This window comes from Polypterus senegalus, chromosome 10, assembly GCF_016835505.1.
Source record: "Polypterus senegalus isolate Bchr_013 chromosome 10, ASM1683550v1, whole genome shotgun sequence".
NCBI lineage: Eukaryota > Metazoa > Chordata > Cladistia > Polypteriformes > Polypteridae > Polypterus > Polypterus senegalus.
Genome location: NC_053163.1, coordinates 116,181,020 through 116,197,358, shown reverse-complemented (window position 1 = coordinate 116,197,358; position 16,339 = coordinate 116,181,020). Strand labels below are relative to the sequence as shown.

The following is a 16,339-nucleotide window of genomic DNA, read 5'->3' as shown; positions in this document are numbered from 1 at the left end:
TTTACATGTCCTAAAGCTTTAAGTTAAGAATGTTCAATGAGGATGAATATAAGAGAATTAATGTGTTGCACTCAACTGAGCATTAACTACAATTAATCTATGACTACTGAAATGTGCACATAAAAAGGAAAATGTCTAAATCTTAAGGAAACTAATTTTACAGAAAAACAATTAAAATAAAGAACATTTTAGAACATTAAAAAAAAGACTAATTCTAGTTTTTGATCTGAATAATATGGCACAGTTCATGATTTGGATTAAATATTTTGTCTTGCAAGGTAGAAGAGATCTGGATGAGTCTGACACAGGGGTATTTTATCTGGCCCAAATGGTTGTGTAAACTCTTTACAAATCATATGATACGATGGTCAACAACCTTTCATCATTTATTTACATAAATAAAATGTGCTTTGGTTTTTGTCTGTCTTTATAATTTTTACCAAGTCAAACAAAACCTCTGAATAGACTTTTATGAAATTTATGGATACTTTATGGGATTGCCCAACTTGTAACTGAATACTTACATTTTTGTTTATCCTCTTTTAGCAAATCAACAGCCATGAATTCACACTCATGTACAATGGAACAAACAAACTGGTGTGTACTCACTTACTTTTTTGTTTTTATTCTAATTAAGAAAGTATCCATATGCTACCAATCGCACTACATGCATTTATGATGTAGGCAAGAGGAAGTGGTACTCACTCACCCTCGTCTAATTATGTACTACACTTAAAATGCCTCTGGTCCCTTGTTGGCAACTGCATTAACATAAATATTAAAAAGATCCTATGGTGAGACACCAAGAACTGCAAACATTATGCCTTTTCAATTGCTTTATTTGGCACATTTGAGGTTTATAAAACAAAGAAAATCTAGCATAACTAAAAATGTAGCCTAACAGGAAACACTACACAGTAACACAGATTACTTAACAAACTACATATTCTTTATAAACTGACTAGGCATAAATTAGATATAAATTCGACATCATTGTCCTTTTGAGAAGTTAAGACACTCTTCTGAGCTGCACAAGTTATAATCCAATGATAAAATCTCAGATTTAGGAATGTGTGATAACACATTAAAATCAGGCGATAAAAAAGGTTACAAATATCTAATATCAATTTAATTTTCTGAGTTCCTTCCTGTTGCTACAAAGATCCAGTTCAAAACTCTTGTCTTGACCTACAGTTCTCTGTTCTTCAATATTTCCAATCCTTGGTCTCTTCTTATGTCCCTTCAAGTAGTCTCTGTTCTATGTTTGCCTGTCTATTGACCATATCTACTCCTGCCAGACATGCCAAGACTTGACAATGTTTCTCCATTCTTGATCCAAAGCTGCGGAATGATCTCTTTCTCTATTCAAACTGTCCTCAATTTACTTGTGTTTAGGCGTTTTTTGAAAACACACCTTTTCACGAAACTGTTGGACTTCTCTCCTACAGGATAACTGTTGCTGCACTAAGAAAGAGTTCAGGATACTGCTTTTTGTCTTGGTCCAGTTGAAAGTACTGTATAATTATTTAGCAGTGCTACTCCCTTGTGCTTACTTTAACTTAACATTAACTTCTTCTCTTTGCTTGCACCTTCATTCTAGTATTTATTATAATTTGCTTTGTAAATCACCTTGGATATGGTGCACCTCAGAATGGGAAACAGGTAGTTGTCACAATGGACAGGTTTCGAGATCAGGTGAGGTGGGGTGTAGTATGTCTTTGAATACAATGTTAATGTTCACAAAGTAGCCTTTCCTTACAGTGGCAGTGGGTATTTTATCAGCAGAAGATGAATTGCTCAATCTATTTCGTTAGGTTCACACCATGCTTTGATCGCTGTTTGAATTCTGGGTCATACTGAGGTATCCAAGTTTCATTCCCTAGAACATCTTAAATATTTCCCAATTTGAATTCATTAACTTGAAATTCTCCTTGGAATATTGGATGTGGTAATGCTTTATTCCAGGTGTCAATATTCTGGGATTCCATCACCCAGCTCATGTTTAATATTTAATAAAGATTCAGCTAACATATGGCATTATCTATACAAATTAGTTATGTTACATGCCCACAATCTTTGATTCTTCATTGCAATAACATTTTCTACTTTTTTCAGTGTCAAAGGTCAGCAAGACATTCTGTCATCTGTAAGACATGTCCAAACAAGTCAGAATTCGGTATTTCATTGTTTTACTGTGGTATATAGAAGGGGCTGGTCTATGTCTACTAGACAAGACTGAGTCTCTAAAGGTGTATTGCCATCCATGATTAGAAATTCAATGATAACATTATATTTGCTTTTGTGGTTTTCAGCATGCATGATAACTTGGTCCTAAAACAGAAAATATACAATATAAATCACTAATACTAGAAATGTGTAATTTACATAATTTAATAATGAGTAGATCTATCTTGGGCCAACTACAAAATCAAAACCATAGAAAATTAATTTCAGGTTGAGGCTACAAATGTTTTGAAAATTATTAGACAATTAAACTTGATTTGGCAGGTCTCTGAAAAAATGGATGGATGTATGGATAGACCACTATTTATGAATTTCAATATACTGTACATGAATTTAAATTATATATATATGAATGCTGACTATAAAAAGTGAACTCTCATATATGACAAACAACCTTGAAGTAATGAATGTCAAACATCAAGTTTGCTTTACTTTTGTATGCTAAATATGTGCTCCTCACCTACATGGACAAGGTCCCGTTGGCATAAGCATCAGCTAGTATTAACTATACTATAGCTGGATGTCCTGCTTACGAGTGGAAGCCATTGACAAGGTACTCTGTACCAGCTTGACCAATTATGTTTACAAATCAAAGTTACACAAAACAGTTAATCTATAAAGTAAAGTACATTTGCTGAATTTCTCTTTTTGTGCCATCCATTTCTTAACTTCTCTATTATTATAATTAAAATGTGCTAACTTTACTCAGTATGACATAGTAGGACCCTGCTTCAGACATTTCAAATGCTCTTGAATCGTTTTGCTTTATTAATTCAAACTAAACCAAGTATCAGGCTTGACTTTATATATATTCAGTCAATATACTGTATATCAGGTATATATTTATAAGTCACCAACAACGATATATATTGGATTTTACTTTACATATAAAATGTGTCTTTATTCATAAACTGATCTCATATACTGTATATCAGAACTGATTTTATATTTTCAAAACTGGCTCCATATACTGTATATTTAAATTGACACCACATATTCAAAAACTGACTTTAGAGTTCAATTTGTACAGATTGGAGCTCAATGTGCACGAGTTTCTTTTTTTTCGCCAATTATTCTTATTGCTCAATTGGGCAGTGTTCTATTGTTTGTCTTCAAATTTTCACTTAAACATAAATTATATTTCATTCCTTTAGATGATAGACAGTTATATCAAGAGCTGTCTGTTGAAACAATTTGACAGTTAATCTGGTAAAGTTAAAAGGGAAATAAATGCTTATTTTGTTTAAATAGTCTGGGATTATTTAAATAATAAGTTAATGTATACAGTTGATTACAATTTCTAAAGGAAGTGCAGAAAAAGGTGCCAAATTATTAATATTAGTATTGGAATCAGTAGTTAAGACCAGGGAAAAATCAATTATTAGTACTGGTGAAGATACTCATATCAATGCACCCTAGTCAAAATGGCTGATACTATATTTCTTTAAAGACGTATTTGTAATATAATTTTTAAACTATACTTACAATGCAATAAACAAGTACCTTAAATAATGTAAACATGGGCTAATTAGAGTACAAAAGGTTGTAATGTATTGAGAATTGACTACAGATGCATTTTATTCTTTTGATTTGACTTTTTAAATAAATTGTTCCTCACCATTATACTGTATCTATTACATTAAATTACATATTATGTACACCGAGTATACTGTATATTCTTCAGTTTTGTGGATCTACTGTACTGAAAACAGCTAGTGGCAACTATGCAGCAAGGTCAGGACAGTCTAAACCTTTCGATTCTTCTTGCACCCTAAGACAACCAAGTGAGTCTAACATATATCATTTGCATTCCAACAAGCAGCAGCATTAGCATGAAGGGAACATACACTAATTGACTGAATAAGAAACTAATTACAGACATCAATTGCAAATTGAATCCTTCTATTAATCTATGATCTGTATGTATATGTGTGTGAAGAATTTTATCACACTGAACCTGAATATATTTTTCATAAACTGGATGCTAATCGTTCCTATAATATTTTGTGTTGGCGAGTTTTGGAATTTTACACTTATTGCTATTCTGCCTTTTTGGTATCAAGATGATTAAACATTAGTACTGTAGAAAAGGTCTTACAAAAGATTGATACAGATCAGGATATACTGTAAATGTGTATTGTAAATATAATTTTCTTGGTTCAGAGCATTTTATGATGTAGCATTTACTCTAGATATAAAAATAGCTTAAAAATAGCTGTGGATATCACTTAAACAAGCAATACACTGGGACAGAATTAAACCCAGTAAATATAGTACGCCAAAATCCTTTTATTGGTTACTGCCTTTAACTTTATTACACCTTTGAAAACTTTTTAATAAACTGATAAACATGGATATAAGTAAGTGCTTGCATTATTAACTATTGTAGTTTTTTCCATGATGGAAGGCGCGTAGTGAAGCTAAAAGGCAAAATCTTCAAGCCCTTAACTTAAATTACAAGTGTTCCGGAGGATTTTGTCTCAGCACCATTCCTTTATCCATTGTACAGCAACAACAGCAATTCAAAATCAGAATTTGAAAGAATGATCAGGTCTGCTGATGACATCACTCTTAAGGGTATCATCATAAGTTATGACAAGTCTGTGTTAAGGAATAAGATAAATACATTGGTAAATTTATTTAGTAAATCCTAAATAGTACAGAACTAAACATCAACAAAACAAAAGAACTGGTGGTAAAGGAAAATGATTACTCTCCTGTATGTATGTCATTAGCCAGTCTGGAGAATGATTGGAGAAATTCAAGCATCTGGGCACCACTCTTTACAGTACTCTAAGCTTTAACACCCATTTTATACTGGACAGCATTCAGATATGAATTAACTAGATTACATTATATATCTGGCAACAAAATGTGTTTGTAGTGTATTCACTGTATCCGGATAGACAAACAATATCACTTTCTGCTTATGTGGTTTTAGTATGCCGACAGAAAACACATTGGCATTTTCAGTTGTGTTAAAGGAGGTTGCTATCCATTTCTGATCAGCTCAGAATGTTGTCTGGGTTATCCAATCACAGACGTAAAGTGTATTTACTTCTGATTGTAACTCATAACACATGTTAATATGTGAGGAGTAAATGGTTCCTAATTGGGAGGACAAAACTGTTATGGTCAAGAACTCTCAACATACTCTGCTCTATCTGAAACAATTAAGAAAGATCACAGTGATGCTCTTTCATAGGCAACTTACTATTATTAGATCAACTTACAACATTTGAGAGATAGATGTGATAACATTTCTTTTGTTCGCCACCCCAACTGGAGCTCAAGCAGATTTAGGGTCTCGCTCATGGTCATATAGTGTCAGTAACAGGATTTGAACCCAAAACCTCAGGCTTTGAAGTCCTGAGCCTTAACCACTACACCACACATACAGTGTTTAGATAAAATGAAGCAGCATGATACAGTACACTACACTCTTCTAAAATCATAAGTTGCCACATCCCAACTGCAGATCCACTCTGTTTTTCCAGTCTGACAAGTAAAGCAATTAAAATTCACTGCAATTCTCCCACACTTTTTCCATCTGCTGATCAGCTTAGGCCAATTAAGATAATGCTTTAATGATATTACTTCTTTACATTTATATAGGGCTTTTCTCACTAAAAGGTTTCAAAACAGTAGTACCTATACCTGGTGAGATGCAAGGATTTAGCATTTTTGCCTTAAGAGTTTTATACACTGTGTTGATAAATAGTGATTGATATTGCATTTGTATTAGCTTCACCAGATAATTTCCATGCTGCTGACATTGATATGGCATCAAAAGCATATATAGCACTCTGAACATCCAATTTTTAATTTAATTGCATTTTTATAACATTCTAGAAGCACAAGGCTCATTTTAAAAGACAGTGAGTAATGGGTTACTCTTCAGTACACAAGAAAGAAATAAGGAACTGCCTTACTTCTCGGACAAATTCGACTTCCTATTGGTATTTGTTTGTTCCCGCTCTTCCACAGGAAACATCTGTAAAAGAGGAATGTGTGTTTAATCAAGTGAAATTCAAGCTTATAAGATTCTTTCCTTGTTAGTCATAAGAACATATATTAACAAACATATAGTTATTTAAATTAAAACTGAAAGGATCTTACATAAACATTATCATTCTTCAGAAGTCTAGAAAAACAAAGTGTTTTTCCAGAAAACACGTGATTACCATGTTTTATCATACCCTTTAACAATCTTTATTTTTTTTACTGCAGGTCATAGTGAATACCATGCATCTACACTTCATGTGTTAAGATGGCACTATTTTCACTAACACTATATATATTTACACAAATGGCAGAGAGGAAGAAAAAATAACTTGTTACTTTTATACACTAAAACATACATTTTACACACTAGTCATGGCTAGTCTTAACATGCAATAACAAAAGCTTTTAACTCTGTCTCTGACTTTGATTTTGAGATATGATTACTGATCTCATTTTTATTTTCACTGCATAATCTGGAAATTTTGATTTGGACATTTTACTAGTAAGTTTATCATGCTTTTACCATCTACTTGCTTTGGTTTTCTCTGCAATTAGTACCTTGTATTAATATGACTACATTAAAATAATTACTCATTTTGCATGCTCTAAACATTTTCCACACATATAGTAAGGTAGAAATAATGATAGCTTTGGGCAGTTGTAAGAAAACATGATGTTCCTGTAAGGATAAAGAAAAGGGTTAATTTTCCCTACAAGTTTCAGTAATTTATACATACAATTGTGGCTATACTTGCTGTATGAGCATCAACTTAAAAATGCAAATTATGGCGAGTTAAGACTTTTTCAAATAGTGTGCATTTCTGGTTTTCTTTCTAATTACAGCTTTACAAATAAGGCAAGCTGGCTGCACAGAAAAGTTTCAGTACAACAAAGGATGTTTTTGGTGAATTAAATAACAAACCTGCTTTGTTAAAGAGGTTTGCATTGGGTTCAATTCTTACAGCATATAACACTTTCACAAGCTGCACATAACATAATCAGTAATGAATCGATATTTTCAAAAACCTGGAGAAAAACAAATCTGTCTAAATAAATCATCAATTTATTTTTTAAAAGTGCTTTTGTAAATACAGGATCACTGCTAGTGAAGAGCATAGTTTTGCAGTAATAGAGAAGAGGGAGGAACAAACCACTGTGGGTCACTGAGGAATTTACTTATGCACAAACCATTTAAATAATTTATAGCCATAAATTAATTTAACATCTAACAATCTAATCCCCTAGGATATGGAACAAAACCAGAAAACAACAACATGAACCTAGTGAAAACATTCTAAGTTTAAAAGGACTGTTACAGTAATCAGGAAAAGCACTTAAAAGTTTTGAGATAAATTCTTGACTAAATGATACCAAATTTAAGATCATCATACAATTTAATTATACTGAGGTAGCGAAACTCCAAATAAATGTTCCTCTTTTATAAAATTATTTACAGAATGTGCAATGCCATATAGCTTCTACTGTATGTAACACTCACCCTAGAGCCCACCACTTTTCTGTTGTTAGCCATGTCCCCTGATGCTTATCTACAGTCTGCATGCTCCTCTCCTGTAAAAGTTCTTTAAAAAAATCTGTCTTTCTTTCAGTGAAGGGCTATGTATGCATTTGAGAAATCTTGTCCACTTTTGTCATTTGGTTTTATAGTCTCACCAATTCTTTGCTTCTTTTACTAAACTTTATCTTTGCGTTCTCCTTTTGCTCTTCTTGTGTATCAGTTCTAGTCTTATATGACCACATCTTAATATTTCCTTGGCTTTTACTACAATAACTCAAGGTCCACCTTCTGAAACTACATTTTCAGTGTTTTAGTCTACTTGTGTGAAGACATATCCTCTGCATTTATATTGAGGCTTGAGTAAGTTCATTTTGTTACAGACCATACAGAAAAAAAAAACTGGAACCCATTTGCAGTCTTTAAAGGAATAAAGATAGGTGGCTGCCTCTCTTTCACAAACCATTCCTCTTTCAACCAATTAATATTACATTACTATACAGTTGTTCCAGTCAACTCCTTCAAAAGTATAAATCTCTAAAATAAAAAGAAAAACCATAACCATGAAAGAAAATACATCAGTAAAAGAGAAAAGCTAGAAAAATGAGGACTACATGCCAGTTTTTGCTTACCTCAAATGAAGGTCTTCTTGAAGTGTCATAAGCAATGTCACAGGGAGTACAAACTCCATAAACAGTATTGGACAAATTACAATGATCTGGAGGCATGGAAGGCAAGAAAATGTCATGTGGTTGTCTATTTTGTTTAACAGATAATGTTCTGCCATCTTCACTTGCATGCTCAATTTTGGAATCTTCAGTCTTTGTTAGAGCAGCACCACAATACTGATAGTAGTTATAATCCAACAGAGGTTCTGACTTGTCTTTGTGACATGTTTGGTGCTCCACAGATCTTGTATTTGTGGGAAGTGGTAAGCCTGTTCCTTGAGATGAATAAATCTGTCCGACTGAAGATCTCCTTGTAGGCTGCAGGATATTATTTTCATTACATCTATCCTTCTCTAAGCATTTTCCAGAATGATCTAATTTGTTACTCCGAAACAACATATCTGTACATTGTATTGTAAACTGATTTTTGCTAGTTTGCTCAAAGAATTTCCTTCGGTCTGCAAAGGGAGGTATGTCACACTCCTCCGCTGTTGATAATGGAGGGTCCTTGGTGTTTTTTATTGTTTCCAATGAAACTCTATCTTTAAAATCTGGTTTTATTTGAAGCTGCAGCTTGTGTTCAGGTGTCCACTTCCATCTACTACCTCTAATGTTTGTCCCATGATTCTCTCTTTGTTCAAAGTGCTCTAGGGCTGGGTTTTGCTGTTGGTTATCAAAATTTGAAGGAAGAGTTTGATGTGGAGGAGAATTTAATATCTCAGGACTTTTAGAAACAGGATGTTGCATTTGCACATCAACAGTTCTAGAGGATGTACATGAACTGGTGGAACTAATTTGTGAGGTAGGAGAGCCATCACTGCATGAAGATTCATACTCAGGCAGCTCATTTACTTCTTCCATCGTTTCCTCTCCATACAAAAGGGCTGAGGAGGCTTTATTTTTTTGTAATTGAGCTTTCTTTCTTTGAATTTCATTACGCAGATTGGTGGCAAAGCGTTCACTTCTGCGTCTAGCCTTTGATGATCTAGGCTGACGAAATGGAGCAGGCTTTGCAGGCACTTCTGGTTTTTTTACTGGCTTCTTCTCGTTCTCCTTCAATAGCTTGTTCATGCTAGAATCTGTCATCTCATAACCAATGTTTTGGTCTAGGAATTCTGATGAAGCTTGTAACTGTTGGTCAACTGGTTTACCATGTGACCGTTCCAGACTGCACACATCTAAAGAACTGGGATTGGATCCTTCTCTGTCTAAAAACGTGGCTGATCTTGGTGTGGAGCATCGGCTGTCAGTCCATTCATCACAATTGTTTATGTTTTCACTTTGCACAGGTTCATGCCTTGGCAGAAATACTTGCTCATTGTTAAGGTTCAAAGATGAATCTTTACATACTACCACATCTTGAGATGCTTGCCTGTCTTGACAATTGTTGGAAGTATCAAGCAATCGTAACTCCTGCGAAGACAGCTGTTCTGGTGCACTGTGTCTATGGACAGGATGGACCATCAAATTTTCTTTTTTCTTTACATATTTGGGCATAGCACATGTGTCTGATCGATCTTCCTTTCCACAAGATTTACTTTGGTCTTTATGGCAATGAATCCCCTCTGGTCTTGTCAAATTTAAGGTAGGACTAGACTTTTTTTGTGTGATGACTAATTCTTGATTATGTACATTTTTCATGCTTGTCATAGTCTGTGGGCAAAAACAATCTGTGTTTTCTGTTTGGGAGTTTAAAGTATAGTATTGATCTGTTGCACTACCATCTTTAAAATCACTTGAGTATGTGGAGTTTACTACATCAGAGTATGTATGCTCACTACTATCTTTCAGGTTGGATCCAGCAAACCAGTTATCCGATAGATGTAGCATGTCTACAGGTGCAGACGCTCTACGCTTATCTGTACAACCAGATGAAGGCAAACATCTTGATGCAGCAAAACTTTCCCTACGAAGAGGAGGCTGAGGTGGAGGACCATTTGAACTAATGCAGCTACGTGCATCACCATAATTGCAAGGGGATGTCAGTCCTTGTACACTGCTTGGAACAGTAAAAAATTTCCCATCCAGAGACTGTTCTCCATGCTCACCAACTCCAAATGAGTATCTCTCTTCATTATATCTGCAAGGACTAAATCCACGCAGTAAATTATCCATTGAAGTTGATTCTTCAGGCTTGAGACTAATGGCACAGTCTGAGGTATTGGAGCTTGCTGAGAATGAGCTATATGCAGAGTCCCTCTTGTTGTGAAAAGCAGCTTGCTCTACCGGGGACATCTGTCTGTCATAAACCTGGCTAGGCTGGTCTAGACTTTCCATACTTCCAATAGAACTGCTTCGGTCAGTACTGCAATGCCGTGAAAGTCGATTCCATTGCATTGAAATGTCACTGTAAAAATAAGATAAAATGAAGAAATGAGCTTAATATATTAAATGTTGTACAATTACATATCAAGAAGTCAATTCATTTTCCTGCTGTTCGTGGTATGATTAAACTATTTTTGAGTGTAAGATTTAGAAATTGTTCTATAAGTGAAAAATGACTAAACTATTCTATAAACCTACCATTGTTTTTGTTCCCTTTTATTTTCTTTATAGACTCATTTTAATTCCCTAAATAGCAAAGTTCATCCTGTACACAAAATGTGGAAATTCTTCTGAGATCATCAAGCTTCCTCCTCATTGTGTCACACTGGCATACTTGTTCTAAACAAGTATTTTTCCAACTTTTCAAACAAAAGTAAATTAAGAACAAAAAAAATCCTACTGCATTTGTCTACTGAGTTTTTAATATACAAATAATGATCACAGCTATATGTATCATGCCACTTTATCATAAAGTGAGTTATGAAGCTACTAATCCACCTGTTTTCATAACCCACATATCCTAGTCAGTTTTCATAGGAGCCAAAACCCTTCTGGACATAACTACAGCAACACAGAGAAAGGATGCAAGGCTTTATAGTCTTTCCAAGTATGGTAAATCAAGTTTTCCATGCAGCATGGTACAGTACTTGCTAAACATTTCTCCATTTAAGCTCAAAATTTCTCCTTTTAAATTAATTACTTTACATGTAGGTACACATTTCATTTATATTGAAACTAGCCAACCTGCTGCGTACCATACGCCGCATAATCAGGCCGGTTTTTTAATAATTTTTAAGCACAGGGAGAAAATTTAACATCTGCAAAATCGGTAATGTAATAAATCAGCAAGAAAAGCAACATTGTAACAATGCACGGAACGAACCAACACACAATCGTCCGTGCGGCGTAGCGAGGTGGATGTGTACAAAGTGCAGGAGCATCTAAGACGACGCATGTTTGTCGCGGATGCGAATTGCTGTATGTAGCGTGTACAACACTTTGCTATGCTGCACGCGGTCGTGTGTCATAACCGAAAACTCATTTTTTAAAGACTGCTCACTTCATTGTGTTTTAACCTCAGTTGTAAAGGAATGTTTTAATGATCCCATGGGATACCCCTCACAAACAGTTTTACACACTGCATATGGCGATTCACCTCCGCAAGAAACATGCCTCTATTAACAGTCAACGTGTGGGAGGGGGAGGTGTGTGTACAATGGGTAGGGACGAAAACAGTGGGAGCGTATGAGTCACACTTAGTGGCAATTCCACGGTTTGCAGCCCGAATGGGGTTTAACGGCTTACCCACGCCTAGACACACGCTTAATCTCATGCATAATTATTTATTGAATGGTAAACACTTCTGGAAAGACACGGTTGTCTAAAACAGGTTAGTGTGAGAATACAACAGTAAGTGAATGAAAAGATGGAACTCTGGAGAGAGCAAAATACAACACAATAGTGAACCCGCGGCATAACAAACGCCGCATAATTATTTATTGATGGTTGAACACTTCTGGAAAGACATAGGGAAACCCCTCGCAAACTGTTCTACACACTGCATACAGCGAATCACATCCGCGACATGATTTTTCCTAGATGGTCCTGTCGCGTCCACCCTCGCACTCGAAGCATACACACTGCCTGCTCATGTGCCCAGTCGCAAGCCGCGTCCAGCCTCGTTCTCGAAGCATACACACCGCCTGGTCATGTGTCCGCTCGCAAGAGAAACTCACGGAGAGCCGCCCACCAGCTGCTTGTGTGTGTGCCTCTGTCTGTCTCTGACGTGGCTTTCTCTTGCGCTGCCTCTGTGTGAACCGGTCAGGCACAGAGAAGTTCAGCTGCTGACAGACCGTCTCGACTGTTGCAGGGCCTGCATTGGTGAAGCAGGTGAGACGGTAATGAAACAGAGGCACAGGGCTTATTGGTTTTTAAAGACTGATTCCTTCATTGTGCTTTAACCTCAGTTTTAAAGGATTCTTTTAAGGATCCCATGGGATACCCCTCGCAAACTGTTTCACACACTGCATATGGCAATTCACCTCCGCGAGAAACATGCCTCTATGAACAGTCAACGTAGCTCGGTGGTACATGACATTAACCTGACCTGCACTGCATGTGGCCTCTACGACAGACGAACATAAATGACGCCATTTTTTCTGTCGTCGCGTCCGAGTTGGGAGTGGCCCTGCGAGTTGTCGTCGTATCCAACGGTCTTGGAGTTGGTGGGCGTGGCTCCTTCCTGTGTGCGCCATAGGTGTCTCACTTGTCGGCGGCTTAGTGAATCCATGCCCCTTCCGGCGTACTTTTCATGGTTGTCTTGCCTTAGTGAATTATATATATATAGATTTTGTTTACTCTGTAAAGTGCTTTATGACCATGTATAATGTATAATATAGAGTAAATAACATGATGACTGATTTACCGAAATTTGTATAACAGTGGTTCTTTTCTCTTACAATGGTGTCTGATCTAGAGCTGATTAAAGAAATTCTCTACCTGAAGATTATATTTTTATACATTACTTAGCCCATGACGACTGTAGTGTTGGCCAAGAGAAAAAAAAAGCTCATGTTTTTATGCATAACCGAGAAAAGAAAAGTTTATGATACAAAAAAGTTTATGGTGACTAACACCGCATAACAGCAAAAAATCCAATTAAAAAAATTTCACAGCTATCACTACAAAATATATGGGGTAAGTAACATATAAAGAAAACAATTTTTAGGTGTAGTATTCGTTTAATATCCTGCACTTTTTGCTGACAGAATAACTCTGACCTTCTATTATTCTGTCCTAGAAAAACAAGTTTGAAAGAAGGATCTGAGCCTTTTCGGAATCATTTCAGTAAACTTTAATGAACAATCTCTATCTAGAGTGCCAGGGACTGAATAGTGTCCTTGTGAGGAAAGTCGTAAAGGTACATTGCTATTTTTTCAGGAAACACAAAACACATGCTAATGATTATCAGGAGTTCATAAACCAAAGGAAGTTCCAATTAACAGCCCAGTTAATAATGTGAAACAACAAACTCCTCTAAAGAAACCAACTTTGACATTTATAAACTTAAGAGAATGTACTTATCAGCTTGGGAAAATGTATTGAAGTGATAATTTATATACCCACTCTTCTTATCTTTTGTCAATTAATGTTATGAAAGATGGAGACTTAACAGAATGAGGCTGAAGGCAAGAACCAGCCTTGACAAGATAAAGAGACCATCATTTGCCAGACACAAGTATGAACAGTCACTCATATCCCACTTATGTAAGAGTCACTAAATTAATCTAACATACATGTCTTTTTAAAATGAAAGTCATATTGAGCAAATTAAGATAATCTACTTGGATGCTGAGAGAATATTAAAACTCTTGGTTAATGTAATTTTGCCACAAATCCAAATTATTATTGTGAAATTGGAACATAACAGGATGTGTTGATAAAATATGCTAATTAAAAATGTACACTTACCTGGATTCACAACCCGAGTGCCAAGACAAACTAAAGCTGCCTGGTCGGAAGTGCATGGCAGGGTTGTCTGGATGCTGCTCAGAATGCTTGGCCAAGTGCCATGAGTGAGGTCTTACTACAGGAACATTTCTCCTAAAACACAAATCACAGAAATAAGACACTGAAAATAACTTTATTTGAATTATTTATTTATTATTATAACTGAATGATGGCTACCGTGTCAATTAAATTACCATTAATTTATATCCAAATGACACTGTGAATATCAACAAAACATAATTTTAAATTGACCTATTATTGTAAAATAGTATTTTAACCATACACAGAGAAAAAAAATACCTCTCAAGACTGCACCAGACCTAATATTAAAGCTTATCATGCTATCTTTATGCACTTTTACATTGATACTTTCAAGATCATATAAAGCAGTGGTTCTCAAATTCACTCCTTGGATCACCCTATGGCTGCAGGTTTTCATCCAAACCAGCTTCTGCTTTTAACCGGATACCAATTGTAATTAAGCAAGCTGTTAGCTCCCAGTTTATTAATGGTTTTGTATTAGTCCAGAAATTCAAAACTAAATATATTAAATATTCACAAAATGAGCCAAGTATTTGTGTGTTAGCTGGGCATGAGTTCATTTGTTGCTTTTTCTTTCTTTTTTAATGTTCTGGATATATAAAACCGTTGTTGACTTATAAGTGCACAAGTGAATGCTAGTGAAATAGTTGTTGCCCTTTAGCATTTTGTATTGTTTACACTGATGTCTGTTTAGCTCATTATGAATTAGCAGCCAAATACAATTAAGAGAGCAAACACCAAAGAAAAAGTGAACTAAAAACAAAGTCATAATACCAAGTTAACACTAGAATCCATGAAGATAACGATTTTTTTCGTTGTCCCTAACCTCCTTAAATTTTCCTGACATACGCCAAGAAGCTAGTAGCTTCTTATCACTGCGCTAGTAGCCCCCTTTTGTTTTGCAGATATGTAGTTTAGGTTTAGCAGAACACAGTCTGCTATACCCCCCCACCAGCCCCCATTCAGTCAGATGAAGGCATTGCCCTACTGCAATACTCACAGCTAAAGTTTGTGTTGAAGTGTTTATCTGGCGATGCATTTCTATGGAATTATGTAGGTAGTTTGAAATAAATACATTTCATGTGTGTTCCGCGGCTATAACAATCTGTGTAAATATAGCATGACAGAGGAAATGCGAGGCAAAAAATGTTGAACACATGGTTAAAACAGAAAATGTTTTCATAGTAATAATGACATAATTTTGACGTGAAGTGTAGGATGTGTGAAGCCCAAATAATAATAATAAAACTGAATTTGAACAATTTTTTTAATAAAAAAAATCGGACATTCACATTAACATGTCATTTGAACGATTTTTTTTATTCAAGAATATAACTGAATTAAAAAAAAATTTTCAAATTCAGTTTAATTCAGGAATACAAGAATAAAACTGAAGGAAAAAATCGTTCAAATGACATGATGATATGAATATCCATGTCCGAGGAAAAGTAACCATAGACACTGCTGTGTCTTTTTGCTCAACAAGGCACCAAGAAGAAATAACAGAGCTGTGTTTGTCTGCTTTTATCCCTTCAGCACTAACTTTTACAAGTACCATAAGTTTACACCAGCTGTTACAGACTCAGTATGTTTTTGTAATATACTGTAATAGCAACAATAATAGCAGCTCACTACTCAAAATGGTATTGAACCTTCAAACTCTTGATTACAAGGCAGCAATCCTTACCACTGCACCAACCAAGCGGAAAAGTGTACTTTTTATCGATTGATAGTTGGGCTTCAGTTTTTACACATTGCCAGTAACATGTAAATTGAACAATTTCTTTTTCTTCGGTTATATTCTTGAATGAAAGCACACTTATTTTGTTAAACCTTTTGCGAAAGTGTTTATTTGAAATTTGGACTTCAGTCTTCACACATTATACACTTCACAACAACATTTTTTCAATTATTACTATAACATGAAAAAAGTTTCTGGTTTAGTTATGTGTTCAACATTTGTTGCCTCGCATTTTCTTTCATCCTACATTTACACAGATCGTTGTATTCCAAATAATGGTATATTATTTAC

The 16,339-nt window shown here is 35.2% G+C and overlaps 1 protein-coding gene across 2 annotated transcripts in view; it reads right to left on the bottom strand.

The window, feature by feature from the left end:
* Positions 1 to 16,339, bottom strand: part of shroom4 (shroom family member 4) — a 130,197-nt gene that overhangs the window by 20,719 nt on the left and 93,139 nt on the right. For both annotated transcript variants that reach the window (XM_039766376.1, XM_039766377.1), the window contains 3 exons: positions 14,227 to 14,358; positions 8,395 to 10,777; positions 6,177 to 6,238 (listed from right to left, as the gene is read on the bottom strand). In XM_039766376.1, the coding sequence (XP_039622310.1) occupies positions 6,177 to 6,238; positions 8,395 to 10,777; positions 14,227 to 14,358 (2,577 nt within the window). The remainder of the gene's footprint in view (positions 1 to 6,176; positions 6,239 to 8,394; positions 10,778 to 14,226; positions 14,359 to 16,339) is intronic.